The sequence below is a fragment of the Nannospalax galili genome, unplaced genomic scaffold, assembly GCF_000622305.1.
Source record: "Nannospalax galili isolate Female #2095 unplaced genomic scaffold, S.galili_v1.0 scaffold424, whole genome shotgun sequence".
Classification (NCBI taxonomy): Eukaryota; Metazoa; Chordata; class Mammalia; order Rodentia; family Spalacidae; genus Nannospalax; species Nannospalax galili.
Genome location: NW_008352334.1, coordinates 1,448,899 through 1,468,529, shown reverse-complemented (window position 1 = coordinate 1,468,529; position 19,631 = coordinate 1,448,899). Strand labels below are relative to the sequence as shown.

Genomic DNA, 19,631 nt, shown 5'->3' with positions numbered 1-19,631 from the left:
TGGGGAAAAAAAAAAAAAAACCTAAGAAAATGATTAGTTATTGAATGGTTTAGGGAAACCAGTTTGGCAAACATGGTTAATTAGCAGTAGGAGCAGTTAGGACTAATGGTGGAAGGTGTGGACTGTTAAATTCCTTCTCAGAATAGGTCCTATGGAGCCACTAAAAACGTCTATCAATAATTAAGTTTTGAAGACCAGGGACTGAAGTAAAGACTCTCAAAACAGTATAAAAAGACAACTGAAGGATTTTGAAGGCAAAATGAAAAATTAAGACATTAAAGAATTTTCTTATTTATAATTATCATTATTCACACATCATGGCCCACATGTAGATGTCATAAATACGTTAAGATTTTTTTTTGTCTTTTTGAAACAGGGTTTCCCTGTAGCCCCAGCTGTTTAGAACTCCTTATGTAGACCAGGCTGGCCTGAATCTCACAGAAATCAGTCTGCTCAGGCTTCTGAATGCTGGATTTAAAGGCGTGTGTCACCATACCCATTAAAAAAAATGGAATATATTAGCTAAATTAAAAAAGAAACTTAAAAAAGTGAGGGCAGGGGCAGGCAGATCTCTGTGAGTTTACATTGCGAATTCTAGGCCAGGTGGGGCTGTAGGGAGACCCTGTATTTTAAAAAAAGAACCATCACCAACAAAAAGATTTACTGTGTATAAGTGTGTCATGATGCATGTATGTCATATGCACCTAGTGCTCACAGAGACCAGAAGAAGGTGTCGGATCCCCTGGAACAGAGTTACGGACAGTATTAGCCACCATGTGGGTGCTGGGAACCAAACCTGGCCTCAGCAAGAGCAGCCAGTGTTCTTAACTGCTGATGGCTTGTGAAGTTATCCCAAAGGACTGCTAATGAACTTAAATGAGAGCTGTGTTCAAAAGCCATATGTGCCCAGGCCTTAATAATGGTTCATTGCTATTTTAACATTTTTACTTAAAAATATTTCTATATAAAAGGAATATTATATCTGTGTAAAAAACCTTCACAGCAGGGGCTGGAGAGATGACTCAGTGGTTAAGAGCTCTGGCTGTTTTTGCAGAGAGGACCTGAGTTTGGTTCCCAACACCTACATGGAGGCTAACACATCTGAAACTCCAGTTCCAGGGATCCAACATGCTCTACTGACCTCCATGGGCATTGTACAACACGGGTGCACTCACATACATGCAGGCAGTGTACTCATACACATAAAAAAAAAAAAACCTTCACAGCAAATATTAATGGTGCTAAAATTATTCTTTTTTTTTTCTTTTTTGGTCTTTTTTTTTTTTCGGTCTTTTGAGACAGGATCTCCCTATAGCCCAACCCGTCCTGGAACTCACTATGTAGACCAGGCTGGCCTTGAACTCACTGAGACTGGCCTGTCTCTGCCTCCCAAAGTGCTGGGATTAAAGGCAAGTCCCACCACGCCCGGCCCATCTTTTTTGGTCTCTGAGACAGAGTCTCCCTGTAGCCCCAGCTGTCCTAGAACTCACTATGTAGACCAGGCTGTCCTTGATCCGCCTGAGTGCTGGGACTAAAGGCGTGCTCTGCCACACCCAGCTAATTATTGATTCTTATGAGAGACTTCAACCAGACCCTAGGGAGGGTTCTCTTTTCTCTTCCCATGCCCCCTTCATTTTCTCTGTATCACCCTACCCTCTACCCCCACCCAAAATGGACTTTCACCTATCTCAGGCTAGCCTCAAGCTCTCTCTGTAGTTGAACGTGACCTTGAAGGTCTCTCGCCCCAGATTCCCAAGTGCTGGGATTGTAGGTGTGGTCCCACCACGCCTGACCTATTCTCTTTGATCAGTATTTAAATGAAGGAGAAGAAGCCAAAAAAACACTGAACTTCCTGTGTAGTTAACTTTTCTTTGCTCCTCATTCTTTCCTGTTATTTTAGCTTTCCAGCTGGTACCAGTTTCCTTCTGTTTTACCTGGAGGATGGCCTTTAATATTTCCTATAGTATTTCTTGGCTGTATGTCTGAAACATCTTTATTTTATTTGTTTGTGTATGTTTGTGCATGTGGGAGATATCTTGCTTTGTTGTCCAGTCTGGGTTCAAGTTACTCCCCTGCCTCAGCCTCTCAGGTAGCTGGGACCAACTGGCAAGCGCCACAGTGCCTGATCCTGCTTCAGTTGCTCTTAAGATAGGGCCTCATCACACAGCCCAGTTTCATCTAGTACTCGACATCCTGGTCCCTCTGCCACTTGAACACTGAGATTACAGGTATTGCCATATTTAGTTATTTGTTTATTTAATGGTTATAGAAATCTAAATTGTAGATGTTTTGACTTTAATAGCCTGAGATGTACTTGGTTGTCATTTTTTTTCTTGTGTTTGAGGTTTGTTTAGCTTCTTGAAATTTGTGATTTGTAGTTTCTTCTATTAGGAAAAATTTTACAGTTAATTACAGTACTCAGAGTTCTTTTTTGTATTCTTTCTTTTCCCTGCTTTGAGGACAGTTACATGCATATGAAAATAGCCGAGCGTGGTGGCACAGGCCTTTAGTCCCAGCAGTCGGGAGGCAGAGGCAGGTGAAGCTCTGCGTTTCAGGCCAGCCTGGTCTACATAGCAAGTTCCAGGCCAACTGGGGCTACAGGGAGACCCTGTCTCAAAATTAAAAAGACAGACCAAGAAAACTGTCCCTCCACCTCACTGTTCTGTTCTTTGTCTCTCGCTGTTCTCCGTCACTGCTGTTGCCTCATCTTTGGGTTCTACACTGTCGGATCTGCTGCTACGCTAAGCCCGCTTCATGTAATTTCTGATCTCAGGCTTGCACCTCTAAAAGTTTTGTATTTGTGCATTTATTTAACATGCTTATTAAGTTCAATTCCAGGTACTAGATTGACAGTCATGGCTACCTGTGCCTGTGGAGCACTAGGATTAAAGGCGTGTGTGACCACACCCAACCACAAACATTAATACAATAAAAAGCAAGGACAGAAGATTGATTACAGCAAGCTACTGGAAGCATGTAGCTATGGAGAGATGAGAGAAATGTGCTAGGAGCTGAATGGTTATGTTGGGTATGAGTTTATAAGAACATAATATTTACACTATTTATATGCTGAACCTAATGATGTGTAGTAGAAAGAGAAAGCAACTGAACCGAGAAATAGTAACCTTGAGAAAGTTTTAGAAGAGGAGCTGGGCGTGGTGGTACTCCTCTTTAATTCTAGCACTCCACAGGCAGACTTGGCCAGGATTGTCAAATCTAGAGGCAGAGGCAGGCAGATCTTTGAAATCGAGACCAGACTGGTCTACATTTTTCTTTTTCTTTTTGAAATAGGGGCTCCCTGTAGCTCCAGCTGGCCTGAAGCTTGCTTCGTAGACCAGGGTGGCCTTGATTTCACAGACATCCACCTGTCTCTGCCTCTTGTATGCTGGTTTAAAGATATGCCACCACACCAAGCTGCTTTTTTGAATTTTAGTGGCATTTTATAGAGGCAGAATCCAGTAATGTTGGTGACCAGCTGACTTGTTGGAGATGAGATACAGGAGTCAGATTACTTGGAAGTTTGAGCTTTAACATTTTCTTTTTCCTGAGACTTGAGTCTTGGCTGGCCTTGAATTTACAGAGACCCACTTGTCTTGGCCTCCCAAGTGCTAGGATTAAAAAGTGTGCCACTACACCAAACTGGGCTTCTAACTTTTAGACTTCTTATCAAATAATGCATGTGAGACTTTATAAGGCAGTGTCTTCTTGTTGTTTTTTTCTTTTTTGTGGGGTGGGATTTGAGATAAGGTCTGACTATGTATCCTTGGTGGGCCTGGGACTCCCTATATAGACCAGGCTGGCCTCTAACTCAGATCTGCCTGACTCTGCCTTCCAAGTACTGTAATTAAAGGTGCCCTAGGAGTAAAGGAGTGCGCCACCATGCCTGGCTAGGAGTCTTCATTTCTTTTATGCAGTTTATAAAAGTGACTTCTTGACTTTTTCTCTATTTACATTTAGAAGATTTAAAAGTGTTACTCAGACATAATGTATTCACAGTGTGATTCATCCATTTAACATTATAGTTCAGTTGTTTGAATATACTTAGAGATTGGTGCAGCCATCACCACAATTGTAGACCATTTTCGTTACATGTTTTAAAAAGAAATTCCATACCCTTTAGTTGTTTTCTCTCCTTCTGAGTTCCTCTTTCCAGCCCTAAACAACCAGCAATCTCTTTATGAAACGGGTACACACTTAATTGCACTAAGAGAGCACCCAGTCATGTTTCTATAAATGTTCTAGTTCTGGACATGTCACATAAATGGAATCTTAACAGTTTGTGGTCTTTTGTGACTATGGGCATCTGCTGTAGATTTCTGCTTTGTAAAGATTCTAATAACTCTTTATATATTTCAGATACCACTGGTTCATTATCAGAGATCTGATTTTCAGATCTTCTCTCCCATTTCCGAGGTTGTCTTTCCTCCTCTGCTGCCTCCTTTCTTCCTTCTGCTTGAGACAGGATGTTGTTCTGTATCCAGGCTGGCCTTGAACGTTAAGCCTCCTGCCTTACTTCCTGAATGCCAGGATCTCAAGTGTGCCATTCTTTTTCACTTTGGTCTGTGATGCTGATAATTGATCCAGGTCCTCTTCAGTGATGGGCAAGGACTTTACCACTGAGCCATGTCCTCAGTCTTCTTTTTACTTTTGAGTTTTGCTTTGTAGCTCAGACTGGCCTGGAACTTTGTACCGTACCCAGGCTGGATCAAACTTGAGATCATCTGCTTCAGTCGCCCAGATACTAGGACTACAGGCATGTGCCATCATGCCTGGTTCTCTTCACTCTTGACAGCATCCTTTGAAGCATAAAAGTTCTAAATTTTAAAAAATAATTATTTTTATTTTATGCGTATGAGTATATTACCTGCATGTATGTAAGTGCAGCTGTGTCATGCAGTGCCCACGGAGGTCAGAAGACAGCATCAGATCCTCTGGAACTGGAGTTTCAGACAATTATTAGCCACCATGTGGGTTCTGAGAACCGAACCTGGGTCCTCTGCAAGAGCAGTTAGTGCTCTTAACTGCTGAGCCCTCTCTCCAGCCCCATAAAGTTCTAAATTTTGATGAAGTCTAATTTATGTTTTTGTGTGTCCCTTGATTTACTGTAAGAATTCGCTGCTAAATTCAAGCTCTGACTTTTCATTAGATTTTCTTCTTTGCTGGTTCTCTTCAGTTACCCTGCAGAGCTTGTTGAAGAGGCTATTTCCTTACTGAATGGTCTTGCCACCGTTTTTGAAAATCAGCTTTTTTTTTTTTTCAAACAGCAAAAGTATGTCTCCGCTTTCTGAATATTTGGGTTACCCTTTTCCAGAAATCTCTTATTAAAGGAAGATAATACCTGTTTTAAGGAAGCTTTTTCATAGGTCAGTGTGTAGCTTAGGTACTGTATCTCATAGCATAGGTCTACCTAGAAAGACATGCCGTGCACATGAAGTCATGTGGAAAGTTGACTGTTTCACTGACTCACCGCTCTAGTTTTGTTCTGATACCTCTGCCTCCCAGCCGCCGGGATTAGGGGCTGCACCGTAGCACGAGGTGCTATACTCTTGTAGGAATTTCTTTGGAGGTGAGGGTCTTATTGAGACAGAGTCTCCCTGCAGCCCCAAGTGGCCTAGAACTTGCTATGTAGACCAGGCTAGCCTTGATCTTGCAGAAATCCTCCTGCCTCTGCTTCCCAAGTGCTAGAATCAAAGGTGTGTGGCACCATGCCTGGCTATTATACTATTATAGGACTTGTTAAAAGAAAAAATGCTACAGTTCATTCTAAGAGCTGCTGATGGTTTGTGAGATGCCAGGGACAGGGAGTGGAGGGAGAACATGGGCTAGTCAAACCCAGGAAAAGGCTCTTTTTTTAAAAAGTATGTAGAAGGAGTGTATTTTGAATGTATATAGTTTGTACAGCTGTTTTATCTAGTAATTTTTTTTGAGACAAGATCTCATGAAACCCAGGCTGGCCTTGAACTTATACCTGGTTTATGGGATGTTGCAGATTGAACCCAGGCCTTTGTGCATGCTATGCCAAGCATGCCATCAACTTCTTAAAAGATTTTTTTTAATTTCATTATTTTTATTTTATGTGTCTGCGTGTATTGCCTGCATGTAGGTAAGTGCACCCATGTCGTGCAATGCCTGCGGAGATCAGAAGAGGCTGTCGGATCCCCTGGAACTGGAGTTACGGACAGTTGTTAGCTGCCATGTGGGTGCTGGGATTCGAACCCGGGTCTTATGCAAGAACAACCAGTGTTCTTAACCGCTGAGCCATCTCTCCAGCCCCAAAAGATTTATTTTTATTATTAGTTTTATTTGTGTGTGCACATGCACCTGCACACACATATGCACATATGCACACAGAGGCCAGAATAGGATGTCTGATCCTATGGAGCTGGAGATACATGCAGGCTGTGTGACATTGGTGCTGGAACCAAACTGAGGTCTTCAAGCCCATAAGGTTTATTTTAGTTTTAATCATGGATGTGTATGTCAGGGGGGTGGTGTCATACACATAAGTGCAGGTTCCCTCAGAGACCAGAAGAGAGTATCAGGTCTCTTGGGATTGTGAGCTGCCTAGTATGTGTGCTGGGAGCTGAACTTGGGTCCCCTGCAGGAGCAGTGCTTGAGCTGAACTGTCTCTCCATCACTGAAACCAAAGACTCTGAAGTTGAAGCTGCTTGAACTCTCCGTTCTCTAAATTAGATCATGAGGATCATGGATGCTGCTGGAAAGAAAACGAGGCCGTTGGATAACTTACTGCTTTTTCTGTTAAGCTCCAGTCAAGTCTATAACCTATAACCTAACTAAACATTGCCAAAGCTAATTAGGTGGAATCATCACGTTCTTTTATATGCTTAAAGCATTTGGATATAATTCGAATAACTGTCTCCAACAGATCTCTCTCTACACAGCTTTGTCTAACTCAATGTCCTTTTCCTTAGGAGTCTCAGCAGTCTAGCTTTGGCCCTGGAGAACAAAGTAAGTATTTCTTTTCTTGCAGTTTTTGAATTAAACCATTTATCAAACATTTGATTCACATGGCCTGACCTTATATTCTCTTTAATTATTTTTCTCATGCCTTACCATAATTTTATGATCTAATAAATAATAATGGCTTGGGCTAAGTCTTAAAAATTCAAGAAGTAAGCCGGGTGTGGTGGCGCACGCCTTTAATCCCAGCACTCGGGAAGGCAGAGGCAGGTGGAGGCCGGCCTGGTCTACATAGTGAGTTCCAGGACAGCTGGGGCTGCAGGGAGACCCTGTCTCAAAAAGACATTGAAAATTCATAATTAAGTTTGGTGGGCACCTCCTGAGCTGAGTCGCCTTTCTGTCTCTTCCTTCCTGATGGTGTTGGTTCTGTGGTGGTAAAACTGTAGGCAGGAATGGGTCGTTGTAGCTGTACATTCCCTGTTCATTTTTCTTGAGTCTTCTGGTATGGATGGGAAGTCTGCAGTGTCTGCAACCTCACTTTCACCTCCACTCTTAACTTCTCACAACTTTTGTGGAAAATGATTTTAGAGACTGTAGTCCCAGGAATGTGTAGATTGACGGTGGGGAGTTCAGGGACTATTGCGAGTGTCTCAGCTTCACCTTCACGTAGCTCCGTGACACAAAGGGTGTTTTTCAAAGAGCATTAACTTAGAAAAGTAGAGTTATGATTTATACTAGTTTTAAAATATTTTAGGAGATGAAAATGTATCTTTTGCTAATTTAAGTGATTTTAATGCAAAAAGATGAAAAAATTTATCTTTTTAACACTATCATGTGAGAGAGAGAGAGAGAGAATATATGAATATGGGTCACATAGGAATGCTGCAGTGTACATGTGGACAACTTGCAGGAGTTCTCTCCTTCCATTATATGGGTCCTGGGTCATCAAGCTTAGTGGCAAGTATTTTACCTGCTGAGCCATCTTTGTTTTTTTGAGACAGGGTCTCATTATATAGCCCTGACTTGTCTGGAACGCTCTGTGTAGACCAGATTGGCCTGTAACTCATGGAGATCCACCTGCCTCTGCCTCCCAATCACTGGGATAAAAAGTGGCTCCATGCCCCAGTCTATCATGGATTTATTTTGACTTATATTTTTGAAGATAGTTTATAATAATCTTTTCTTAATCCTTTCTTTCCTTTCTTCTTTCTTTCTTCCTTCCTTCCTTCCTTCCTTCCCTTCCTTCCCTTCCTTCCCTTCCTTCCCTTCCTTCCCTTCCTTCCCTTCCTTCCCTTCCTTCCCCTCCTTCCCCTCCTTCCTTTCCCTTCCTTCCTTCCCTCCCTTCCTTCCCTTCCTTCCCTTCCTTCCCTTCCTTCCCTTTTCTTTCTTTCTTTCTTTCTTTCTTTCTTTCTTTCTTTCTTTCTTTCTTTCTTTTCTTTCTTTCTTTCTTTCGGTTCTCCCTATAATCCCAGCTGTCCTGGAACTCACTATGTAAACCAGGCTGACCTCAGTCTTACAAAGATCTGCCTGCCTCTGCCTTCTGAGTGCTGGGACTAAAGGCATGCACCACCATGCCCAGCAATAGTTTATAATCTTAAATAGCCAATTTCAATTGCTTACTTCTATATTCTCTGTTTTAGAAAGATACAATACTCCTGCTAAAACATCAAATGGGCACCAGTCAAAATCGTAAGTTTATTGCTTAATGGGTTTGTCTTTTTTTCCTAGAAGTTATATGTAATAGCTGGATATTTTAAACATTAGAAATACCATTTTATTTTTAAATTCATCATTTATTTATTTTGTATGTGTGTATAGGCACATGTGTGGAAGTCAGAGGACAGATTGTGGGAGTCAGTTTTCTCCTTATATCAACTGGGTTCTAGGGATCGCATTTAGGTTGACAGTCTTGGTGATGAATTCCTTTACCCACTGAACCATTTTGTTAGGCTATGTTTGTTTATTTTTAATGTGGTGCTAGAGATTGAAATCAGGAATTTTGTGCATGCTAAACTCATGCTTTAGGCAGGAAACTAATGTTTTAAGGCAGACATAGGCAAACTTAACTGTAAAGGGCCAGAGAATTTTTTCAAGACCATATAGCTTCTGTCCTGAGTACTCAGTTCTGTCATTTTAATATAGGAACAATCATAGACCACAGATGTGTCTGTGTTTCACATTGTTGTTGTTGTTGCCTTTTGAGACAGAGTGTCACATAGTCTGTTCTGGCCTCAAACTTACTATGTAGTAAGAGGACTTTGAACTTGACCCTCCTGCCTTCATCTCCCTTGTGGTCAGATTATAGACAAGTGCCATTATGCTTGGATTTTCTTTCTTTTTTTAAAAAAAATTATTTTATTTATTTTATGTGTATGAATGTATTGCCTACATGTAATAAAGTTGCACCCATGTCGTGCAAGGCCCAGAGAGGTCTGAAGAGGGCATCGGATTCCCCTGGAACTGGAGTTACAAATGGTTGTTAGCCACCAGTGGGTGCTGGGAATTGAACCTTGATCCTCTTCAAGATTAGTCAGTGCACTTAACTGCTGAGCCATCTCTCCAGCATCTTTCTCTGACTTTTGGTGGGGGATTGAACTCAGCATCTTGCACATGTTAGGCAAGTACCATACTAATGAGCTATATTTCTAGTCCGATAAAATTTTCTTTTTTTTTTTAGAGACAGGGTCTCTCTGTAGCCATAGCTGGCCTGAACTTGCTGTGCAGACCAGATTGGCCTTGCTCTCATAGAGATCCACCCACCTCTGCCTCCCATGTGCTTGAATTAAAGGCTTGTGCCACCATACCTGGCCAATAAACATTTCTTTAAGAATAGTGGAGAACTAGCCATGAAAATGCGTCCCTATAATCCTAGTACTTGGAAGCCTGAGGCAAGAGGATCATCACGAGTTCAAAGCCAGAGCTACAAAGCAAATTTGACTAGTCTGGGCTAGTAAGATCCTGTCTCAAAAACAAGCAAGCAGACACCCTAGAAAACAGAAGGAAAGGAGAACAAACCAGTAGTGGGCTGGTTGGTGTCTAGGCCGTAGTGTGCCAGCCCTGCTCTGAGTTCAAAGTTTTTTCTCATCTCTGAGTTGTATGTTTGTGTTCATGATTTATATTTAATAAAGAAATCATTTTAAAAGACTTGTTAGTAAAAATCTTGATTTCTTCTTAGTAAACCATTTATTAAAGCAACATGGTTTTTACTAAGTTTTCCTAAGTTTTTATTTGTAGGTGAAACCAGGAATATAAATCACAGTAGGGTAGGGCATATTGATAATAGTGAACTCAATCTTACAAGGTAAACACCTAAACTCCTGGGATCACAAGTTAACACCATGATTACAACCAAGGTCTAAAGAAACTGTAGCCATAATGCCAACTTTCTATGCTATAGCCACAAACTATAGTGGTAACCTCACCCTGGTAGCCTCTTGGCTGGCAAAGGAGGACTGAGAAGAAGAACACATTGACACAAAAAGCTTCCCCTATCCTGCTGACACCTCTCAGGAGCTACACACCAAGGACTTTTGCATTCTCACGTATGTCGCCTGTATATATTAGTTGCTGAGGGAACAAAAGCTTGCCAAACCTGGAGCAGTCTGGTAAAAGCTTTGACATACTCATAAACAGGTTTATTGAACTACCATTATTAAATCATAAGGACTGAGAGAATTCAGAGTAAGTACATTTCCTTACTGGAAATCAGTCTTAGAGATAACACTAAGCCATTGTCCAAAAGAAAACTCTTTAAAACCCCCCATTTAATCAAACCAATTTAAAAATTACTTTTCATAATTATATAATCTCTTGATTACTTATTTCCAGGTGATTTTTTTTGTGTGTGTAGGCTTTGAATCTGGGTCAGATTTAGAGATGCAGGTTAAGCTTTGAGGAGAAAGTGCAAGTAGTTATTGAAGTAAAGAAGACCTTCCTATTGATGGAGACTCATAAACGTTTTTAAAGAAGGTAATGGAACTACTGGTACTAAGAAGCTAAACATTTTCTTAGTTGTAGTTCTCCCTAAACTGTTAATTTAGGAGTATTTGTGGTTTGTTACTCAGATTTTAGGTTTAATAGTTCAAGGAAAACTTAAATCTTTAAAAACAACAACAACAACAAAAAAACCCCAGAAAACTCCAGAAATTATCAGCTTGTAGTATTTATGTATTTTAATCAATTTGAATTTTGATCAAGGAAGATTTGGAACCTGGAATTTAAAAACTCATACATGATCATTTTATCACCCAAAACTCTTCTGTAGATATCCCATGCCTTCGTAGCCAGGCATTTATGAAGCAGGCCTTTTGACAGGGAGCCGTGTTCTCTGGGTTTTCAGTTACCCAGTTGCCAGCAGCTATCCCAGTCTTCCCTCATGGAACACTGGAGACAATGAGAAAGAATTGCTTGGTGCTTTGATTTTGCTTGCTTCTCTTTAGGAGTTCTACAGTGAGCTATAGCTGTATTAATTTGTTTTAAATAATATAAGTGTATGTGTATAATTGGAGAAAAGTTTGTGATAGGTGTAACTGAGAGCTTATAGAAAGTGCTTGTTTGGTTTTAGTTTTTTTGGGGGGGGGGTCTTTTTGAGACAGGGTCTCCCTGTAGCCCCAGCTGTCCTGGAACTCACTATGTAGACCAGGCTGGCCTTGAACTCACAAAGATCCACCTGCCTCTGCCTCCCAAGTGCTGGGATTAAAGGTGTGCACCACCACGCCCGGCAGAAAGTGCTTGTTTTAACTAGAAAACAGCAGTATTTTCCTCAGCCCAGTGATTCTTCTGTTACTGCCATACCTACTTACAGAGTACTAAATAAACCTGTTTTCTTTAAAAAGCGTTTGAGACAGGGTCTCACTCTGAAGCCCTTGCTGACCTAGAACCTGCTGTGTAGACCATGCCGACCTCACCAAGATCTGTCTGCCTCTGTCTCCCAAGAATTGAGACTAACGGTGTGTGCCACCGTTGCCTGGTTTTAAAAAATTATTTTTAACTTGTGGAAAGTTCAGAGCATATCAAATGGTTAATTTCCTCCTTTTACAGTTTTCACTTTGTGAACTAATCCAAATAGAGGGGAGGGGTGGGAGAGAGAGAGAGAGAGAGAGAGAGAGAGAGAGAGAGTTTTAGTTAAATTTTTTACTACTACAGTGATGATTCCTGGAATTATTGGTAAATATATTTAATGCCCTGACCTGCCATGAAAAGCTATTCCAAAACTAATGCTTCTCTCTGTCTTTCCCTCCAGCATGTTAAAAGATGACTTAAAGCTGAGCAGCAGTGAAGACAGTGATGGGGAGCAGGTGTGTCCACTGTGTGGCCTGCCAGCCTTTTACAGAACCCTCAGCATGTCCTAATCTAGAACCGAGTGAGAAACACATTTAAGATCCAGTTTTTAAAGCTTTTTCTTATAACCTTTTTGACACTGGATGATTGTTGTCTTATCCTAGAGATTCTTTTTTTGGTGGGGGTGGGGTGGTATTAGGGGATCGAGCCTAGGGCCCCACATTTGCTAGGTGTGCCTCCACTGAGCTACGTCCTCAGCCTGAGATTCTGTTATTCTTTATATGAAACAGTACCCTGGTTTGCTGCTGCTGTTTGAGCTGTTTTAGTTCTTGCTTTTGTGTTGAGGCAGGGTTTCACTCTGTAGCTCAGGCTGGCCTTAAGACTTATGCTTCTGTTACATCCACCTGCGAGTGCTGCAGGGGACTCTGAATCACTGTATTAAGTAGACACTGATTCATGTTAGAGAACCAGTGGTTTTTTAGTTCAGGCATTCATGTTAGGCAAATAGAGTATTACTTATTCATTCACAGATTTATCTCTTGTGTTCTAATGTTAGGACTGTGGTAAGACGATGCCGAGGAGTGCACCAGGAAGGTAGGCGTCCTTCAGTTCTGCTTTGTTATTGGCTACGGCCACTGACTACCATTGTGGTGATACCACAATAAATACTATCACCTGTGATGGTGACTGTACAATTCTCTAAATTAGCTAAAATTCATTAAATTATACACCTAAACTGGGTGAATTTTATGGTATGTAAATTATTCCTCAAACTGTTTTAAAGGCTAAGTGGCATGGCAGAAACTTTTAGGGGAGTGTTTATTGCATTTGTAATGAAATTTTGAGTTCCTTTAACTGTAATAGCTTAAGTACACATTGTGAATAAAGTAGGCTGTCTGTCAGATTTGAATGTTTTTCTGTTTTTTGTTTGTTGTTTTGTTTTTTTTGCCAAGGAAATGTTTGGTCATTTGTGCTGTCTTTCCTCAGTAACTCTGAGCCTTCACATCCTAATAGTGAAGGGGCGGATAACTCCAGGGATGATTCGAGCAGTCACAGTGGATCTGAAAGCAGCTCTGGATCTGACTCCGAGAGTGAAAGCAGTTCCAGTGACAGTGAGGCCAACGAGCCTTCGCAGAGAGCCTCTCCTGAGGTGAGGGGAGGAGGGCCGCCTCCACAGCTTCAGGTCTTCATGCTAACTGGTTGTCAAAGGTGAAGGAGATCATCACGTACTGTGATGAAAGGCAATTGAACTATGCATGTTAGAGAAAACCTGAACCACTTTGGTTTCCTTATTCTTTGAAAAAAGCTTAGATTTTATTTATGTGTATGGGTGTTTTGCCTGTAGGTACGATGAGCACCACATGTCTTAGTGCCTCAAACATTATTCTTTTTTTAATATAAAATATTACTCTTTGACTATAAAAGGGAGGAAGCTTCAGTATTAAAATATGTATACACACATACACACACACACACACACACACACACACACACACACACATACATACACATATATATATGTATTTCTTTGATTTTCAGCCTGAACCACCACCAACAAACAAATGGCAACTTGATAATTGGCTGAACAAAGTGAACCCACATAAAGTGTCTCCAGCTTCTTCTGTAGACAGTAACATCCCATCATCTCAAGCCTACAAAAAAGAGGGGCGAGAACAGAGTGCCGGGAGTAGCTACACTGACCCAGGGGGGCCTAAAGAAACAAGTTCTACTACTCCTGGACGAGACTCCAAAACCATCCAGAAAGGATCAGAAAGTGGGCGTGGGAGACAGAAGTCCCCTGCCCAGAGTGACAGCACAACACAGAGGAGAACCGTAGGTAAAAAACAACCCAAAAAACCTGAGAAATCAGCTGCAGAGGAGCCCCGCGGAGGCCTGAAGGTAGAAAGTGAAACCCCAGTGGACGCAGCCGCCAGCATGCCATCCAGCAGACACAAAGCGGCCACCAAGGGCTCCCGGAGGCCCAATATAAAGAAGGAGTCTAAATCTTCCCCTCGACCTACCGCAGAGAAGAAGAGATACAAGTCAACAAGTAAATCTTCTCAGAAGTCACGGGAAATCATAGAAACAGACACCTCCTCCTCAGATTCGGATGAGAGTGAGAGCCTTCCTCCTTCCTCACAGACTCCTAAGTACCCCGACAGCAGTAGGACTCCTGTGAAACCCTCGTCGGGGGAGGAAGAAGACAGCTTTTTTCGGCAACGAATGTTCTCTCCTATGGAAGAGAAGGAACTTCTTTCCCCCCTCAGTGAGCCTGATGATAGGTATCCACTTATTGTGAAGATTGACCTGAATCTCTTGACTCGAATACCAGGAAAGCCTTACAAAGAAACAGAACCACCCAAGGGAGAAAAGAAAAGCATGCCAGAAAAACATACGAGAGAGGTGCAGAAACCAGCCTCAGAAAGAGTTTCTAACAAAGGCAAGAGGAAGCATAAGGTTTGTAAGGCTTTTGTTGTTTATTTTTTCTTTATTTTAGAAATATGTGGTTGTTCCCACATTCCATGTCTTTAAACACCTTAATATAAATATTTTATTTATTTTTATTTTATGTGTATGAGTGTATTGCCTGCATATATGTAAGTGCACCCATGTCGTGCAATGCCTGCAGACGTCAGAAGAGAGCATTGGATCCCCTGGAATTGGAGTTAAGACAGTTGTTAGCTGCCATGTGGGTGCTGGGAATCCAACCTGGGTCCTCTTGCAAGAACAACTAGTGCTCTTAACAACTAAGCCGTCTCTCCAGCCCCACACCTTGATATTTTTTAAAATGCGATTTTATTTATATGTATGTATCTGTGCCACATGCACGTGAGTGCCCTTGGAAGCCAGAGCCATCATAGGATCCCCAGGAACTGGAGTTACGGACAGTTGTAAACTGCCTGGGTCCTCTGAAGAGTAGCTGGAGCTCTTCGCTGCTGAGCTGTTTCACTAGCCCCAAGGACTTACTGCTGTTTTGACTTTGAGTTACATAGTTGCTATTGTTTTTTAATTGCATTTTATTTGTGTGTATGTGCTGTAGTGCATGTATGGAGGTCAGAGGACTACTTGTGGGAATTGATTCCACAAATGGGTCCTGAGGATTGAACTCAGGATGTCAGGCTTGGATGAGCCATCTCTCTGGTAGCTATTATTTATTTTAGACATCTGCATCTGACATACTGTTGAGATCTTGGTTTGTAACAAAATGATCTGTGGATCATGAACTGTAAGCGGAAATAGTGGTTGAGCTGGAGGCCCCATTGAGGTTATAAGTGTGTTCTGTCTTCTTCGGTAAAACGGGGTGATTTTTAGCAGTTGGGGCCTCTATGCAGAGAATATGGTGGCCAGGGTAAAAGTGAGGCCAGAGCAGACACTGAGTGCTAAGTTAGAGGTAATCCCTGCCAAAGCTTCTGGCTTATACTTAGGCTGAGGCATTCTTTTAAGACTACTAACTGGCCTAATGTCAGCTAAAAAAAAAATGACTCATTAATTTTCTGGTGCCTCCTTGAGAATTTCACCCTTTCAGCACACATATCTGTGCCCTGCTTTTTTTCCTCATAACAAAGATCAGAAAACATTCATTGATTGGAGCTGAGGCTGTAGCTCCGTGAAAGAGCTCTTGGCTTAGCATATGTCCCTGAAGGAAAGTCTGACTCTCATCCTAAAGTACTTCCAAGGTCATTTAAAGATAGGTAAGGTTAGCTTCTTATAGAACTAGGAAGTGTGGAAACTCAAGAATGGCTAAGATTTTAAGGTAATAGTCACATAGAAACTCTTTGGAAGACACAATTTGATCTTCTCTTTAGTGGTTAATGTTTAGAAGCAAGTAAAATTTTAAAATGATTTGCTTTGAAAAAGACTATTTTTCCTATTATGTGTATGTAGGAAACCAACATTATTTACTATTATTACAACTATTCTTTACTATTTTGTTGTTTGTTTGTTGGGTAGGGAGGCATCAATGTGTCACCATGTGTGTGGGGAGGTCAGAGGACAGCTTTCAGGATTTGCTTCTCCCACCATGCAGGTCCCAGTGATCTCACCCGGGTTGTCAGATTCAGCCGCAAGTACTTTACCTGATTGAGTCATCTCACTGGCCTGTGATTATTATTTAAAAAAAAAAAAAAAACAAACAACACCGGGTGTGGTGGCGCATGCCTTTAATTCCAGCACTCAGGAGGCAGAGGCAGGCGGATCTTTGTGAGTTCGAGGCCTTCGAGGCCAGCCTGGTCTCTACATAGTGAGTTCCAAGACAGCTGGAGCTACAGAGAGACCCTGTCTCAAAAAGACAAAAAAGAAACAACAAAAAACCCATGGGATATAATCTTTCAAATCGTGTTTTTTTAATATATCTTTTCTTTTAAAAAAAAGTTTATGGTTTTTACATTTTTATCTGTTTTTACAGTTTCACATGTATATGATTTGCATACTGACTACTCTTACCTCCTACCTCCCTACCATCCCTCTCCACCCTCCCTCATGATTTATGGTTTTTGAAATGTGCTTTTGATAAAGTATCAGGGACAATTCCTGGAGAAGAAACAGGTGGTCCAGAGAAGGCAAAAAAAAAGTTTATGGTTTTTACATTTTTATCTGTTTTTACAGTTTCACATGTATATGATTTGCATACTGACTACTCTTACCTCCTACCTCCCTACCATCCCTCTCCACCCTCCCTCATGATTTATGGTTTTTGAAATGTGCTTTTGATAAAGTATCAGGGACAATTCCTGGAGAAGAAACAGGTGGTCCAGAGAAGGCAGGCCCGGTCACTGTGGTGGTCCCGAGAAGGCAGGCCCGGTCACTGTGGTGGTCCCGAGAAGGCAGGCCCGGTCACTGTGGTGGTCCCGAGAAGGCAGGCCCGGTCACTGTGGTGGTCCTGAGAAGGCAGGCCCGGTCACTGTTGTCAGTGCCTTTCTTCATGTCATCCTCTGTCTGAATTTGGTATTGATGGGTATAGATTCTTTCGTTATGGTAGAATGTTTGTGTTTTTATTGTCTACTATTTGAAGCAATAGGAAAACTTAGATTCACCTCCAAATGTAGCCTCAACAGTAGACAGGACTGTCACTTGTGTTTTTAATGATGTTTTTGAAAAATCATTAGGCTTTGCTATAATCAAAAAAGTTGGTTCATAACAATTATTGGTGAAGACTGGAAAAATTGTAACTTTCATACAATGCTAGTGGGATTGTAAAATGTGGTTGCTTTCCTTTTTCCTCAAAAAGTTCAACATACAGCTATCGTATGGTCTAAAAATTATAGTCCTAGGTCTATACCCAAGACAGAAATGAAAGTATGTCTGCAGAAAACTTGTACTTTAGTGCTTATAGCAACATTGTTCAGCTGATGAATGAATAAACAAAATGTCTTCTAAGAGTGAAGTATTGATCCATACCATAATGGTCGATGAATCTCAAAAAGATTGTGTTTTTTTTAACAAAAGGGAAGGCCACATTATATGATTCCATTTATATGTCAGATCTAGGATAGGCAGACTCCTAAAGACACGTGGAGATTAATGCCTCCCAGGCCTTGGGAGAGGAGGAATTGTGGGCCAACTGCTGGTGTGTGTTGGGTGTCCTTGAGGAATAATGAAAATGCTCTAAAATTGGTTGTAGTGGTGGCTGCACAACTCCTGAATACGCTAAATGCCATAGAGTTGCATCCTTTTTTTTTTCTTCTTTTTTCTTTTGGTCTTTTTGGGACAAGGTCTCCCTGTAGCCCTAGCTGACCTGGAACTCACTATGTAGACCATGCTGGCCTGGAACTCACAGAAATGCGCCTGCCTCTGCCTCCCAAGTGCTGAGATTAAAGGGGTGTGCCACCACATCCAGCCTTAGAGTTACTTTTAAAGGGTGGATTTTATGGTATGGGAGTTACATGTAGTTATAATTGTATGGATGCTTCCTCTCCCTAGAATTATCATGTAGGGGAGATACCATCTAGACCACAGGACTCTGTCCCAGTGGCTTGGTATCTAACACAGGACACCTGCTCAGGGAAGACCTGCTGTTTCTGTTTTCATCCAGAATGATGAAGATAACCGAGCCACTGAGAGCAAAAAACCCAAAACAGAGGACAAGACCTCATCAGGCCACAAGCTGTCCAGCAACAGAGAGTATGTTGGAAACATGTTGCATGCCAGTGTTGTTGCTAGTGTTACATTATTGTTGAGTACTTTGTAACAGGCTTTCAGAGTATTCTTTTTAGTATATGTGTGTGTACATGCACTAACTACTAGGAACTTTTGCTTTTAGCTAGTAGAGATGAAAAGCATTTAAAATGTAGTTACTCTCCTCTCTTAATGGAATAGGGCTATAGGATGAGAATTACAGCACAGCCTTGTCGTTTTCTGGGTGGATAACAAGCTTCTCTGTAATTTGAAAGAGACTAGTAACTTAAACATTACTTTTTCATAATTTATGTGTTTATTGATTCAACCAACACTTATTAAGCATTTATTGTGTGGCAGGTTGTTTTAGACACTAGGCTTACAGTTGTGGTCAAAGGAAAGTAGGTAGTCAGAGGAGAAAAAAAGACAGGATGTCTACTTCAGGGAATTTGCAGTCTCACTTTTTGCAATAATATGGAGGGTATGTGTAAAATTTGTCTTAAAAACACGTGAAAAGTGGAAAAATCCGCCCTCCTTTATCACTGTGTGAGAAAGGAGGGCATTTGTGGTGTTTGGCAGGTCATCTAAGCAGAGCAGTGCAAAAGAGAGGGACTTGTTACCATCACCTGCGGGGCCCGTGCCTTCAAAAGAGTCAAAAACAGAGCATGGCTCTCGGAAGAGGACGCTCAGCCAGTCTTCTTCCTTAAAGTCGAGTGGTAACAACAACAAGGAGAGCAGCACCAGCAGCAAGAGCAGCTCCTCCACCTCAAAGCAGAAGAAGACTGAAGGGAAGGCATCCAGCAGCTCCAAAGAGGCTAAGGTACGAGCTCCCTGGCTGCATCTTCCTCAGGTGGCACTGCCCTGAAGATTGTTATAGCCGCTCATTAAATTTGTAGGCCTGTTTTTTTGGGTTTTTTTGTCTTTTTGAGACAGGGTCTCCCTGTAGCCCTAGCTGGCCTGGAACTCGCTTTGTAGACCAGGCTGGCCTTGAACTCAGAGGCATCCACCTGCCCCTGCCTTCTGCATGCTGGGATTAAAGGTGTGTGCCACCATGCCAGGCCTGGATGAAATTTTTAAAAATATTTTATTTATTATTTTTATTTTATGTGTATGAGTGTAAAGGCCTGCATGCATATAAAAACACCTGTGTCCTGAAATGCCCATGGAGGTCAGAAGAGGGTATCAGATACCCTGGAACTGGAGTTACAGATGACTGTTAGCTGTCATGTGGGAGTTGGGAACTGAACCCAGGTCCTCTGCAAGAGCAGCTGGCTAGTGCTCTTAACTATTGAGCCATCTCTCCAGCCCCAACAGTG

The 19,631-nt window shown here is 41.7% G+C and overlaps 1 protein-coding gene across 4 annotated transcripts in view; it reads left to right on the top strand.

Moving 5' to 3' along the window:
* Aff4 (AF4/FMR2 family member 4) overlaps positions 1-19,631 on the top strand; it is a 75,414-nt gene that overhangs the window by 40,384 nt on the left and 15,399 nt on the right. For 3 of the 4 annotated variants that reach the window (XM_008849336.3, XM_029554206.1, XM_029554205.1), the window contains 8 exons: positions 6,933-6,969; positions 8,562-8,610; positions 12,164-12,218; positions 12,758-12,795; positions 13,189-13,351; positions 13,741-14,658; positions 18,233-18,321; positions 18,895-19,135. In XM_008849336.3, coding sequence (XP_008847558.1) covers positions 6,933-6,969; positions 8,562-8,610; positions 12,164-12,218; positions 12,758-12,795; positions 13,189-13,351; positions 13,741-14,658; positions 18,233-18,321; positions 18,895-19,135 — 1,590 coding nt within the window. The remainder of the gene's footprint in view (positions 1-6,932; positions 6,970-8,561; positions 8,611-12,163; positions 12,219-12,757; positions 12,796-13,188; positions 13,352-13,740; positions 14,659-18,232; positions 18,322-18,894; positions 19,136-19,631) is intronic. The other variant, XM_008849335.3, reaches the window with a different exon arrangement.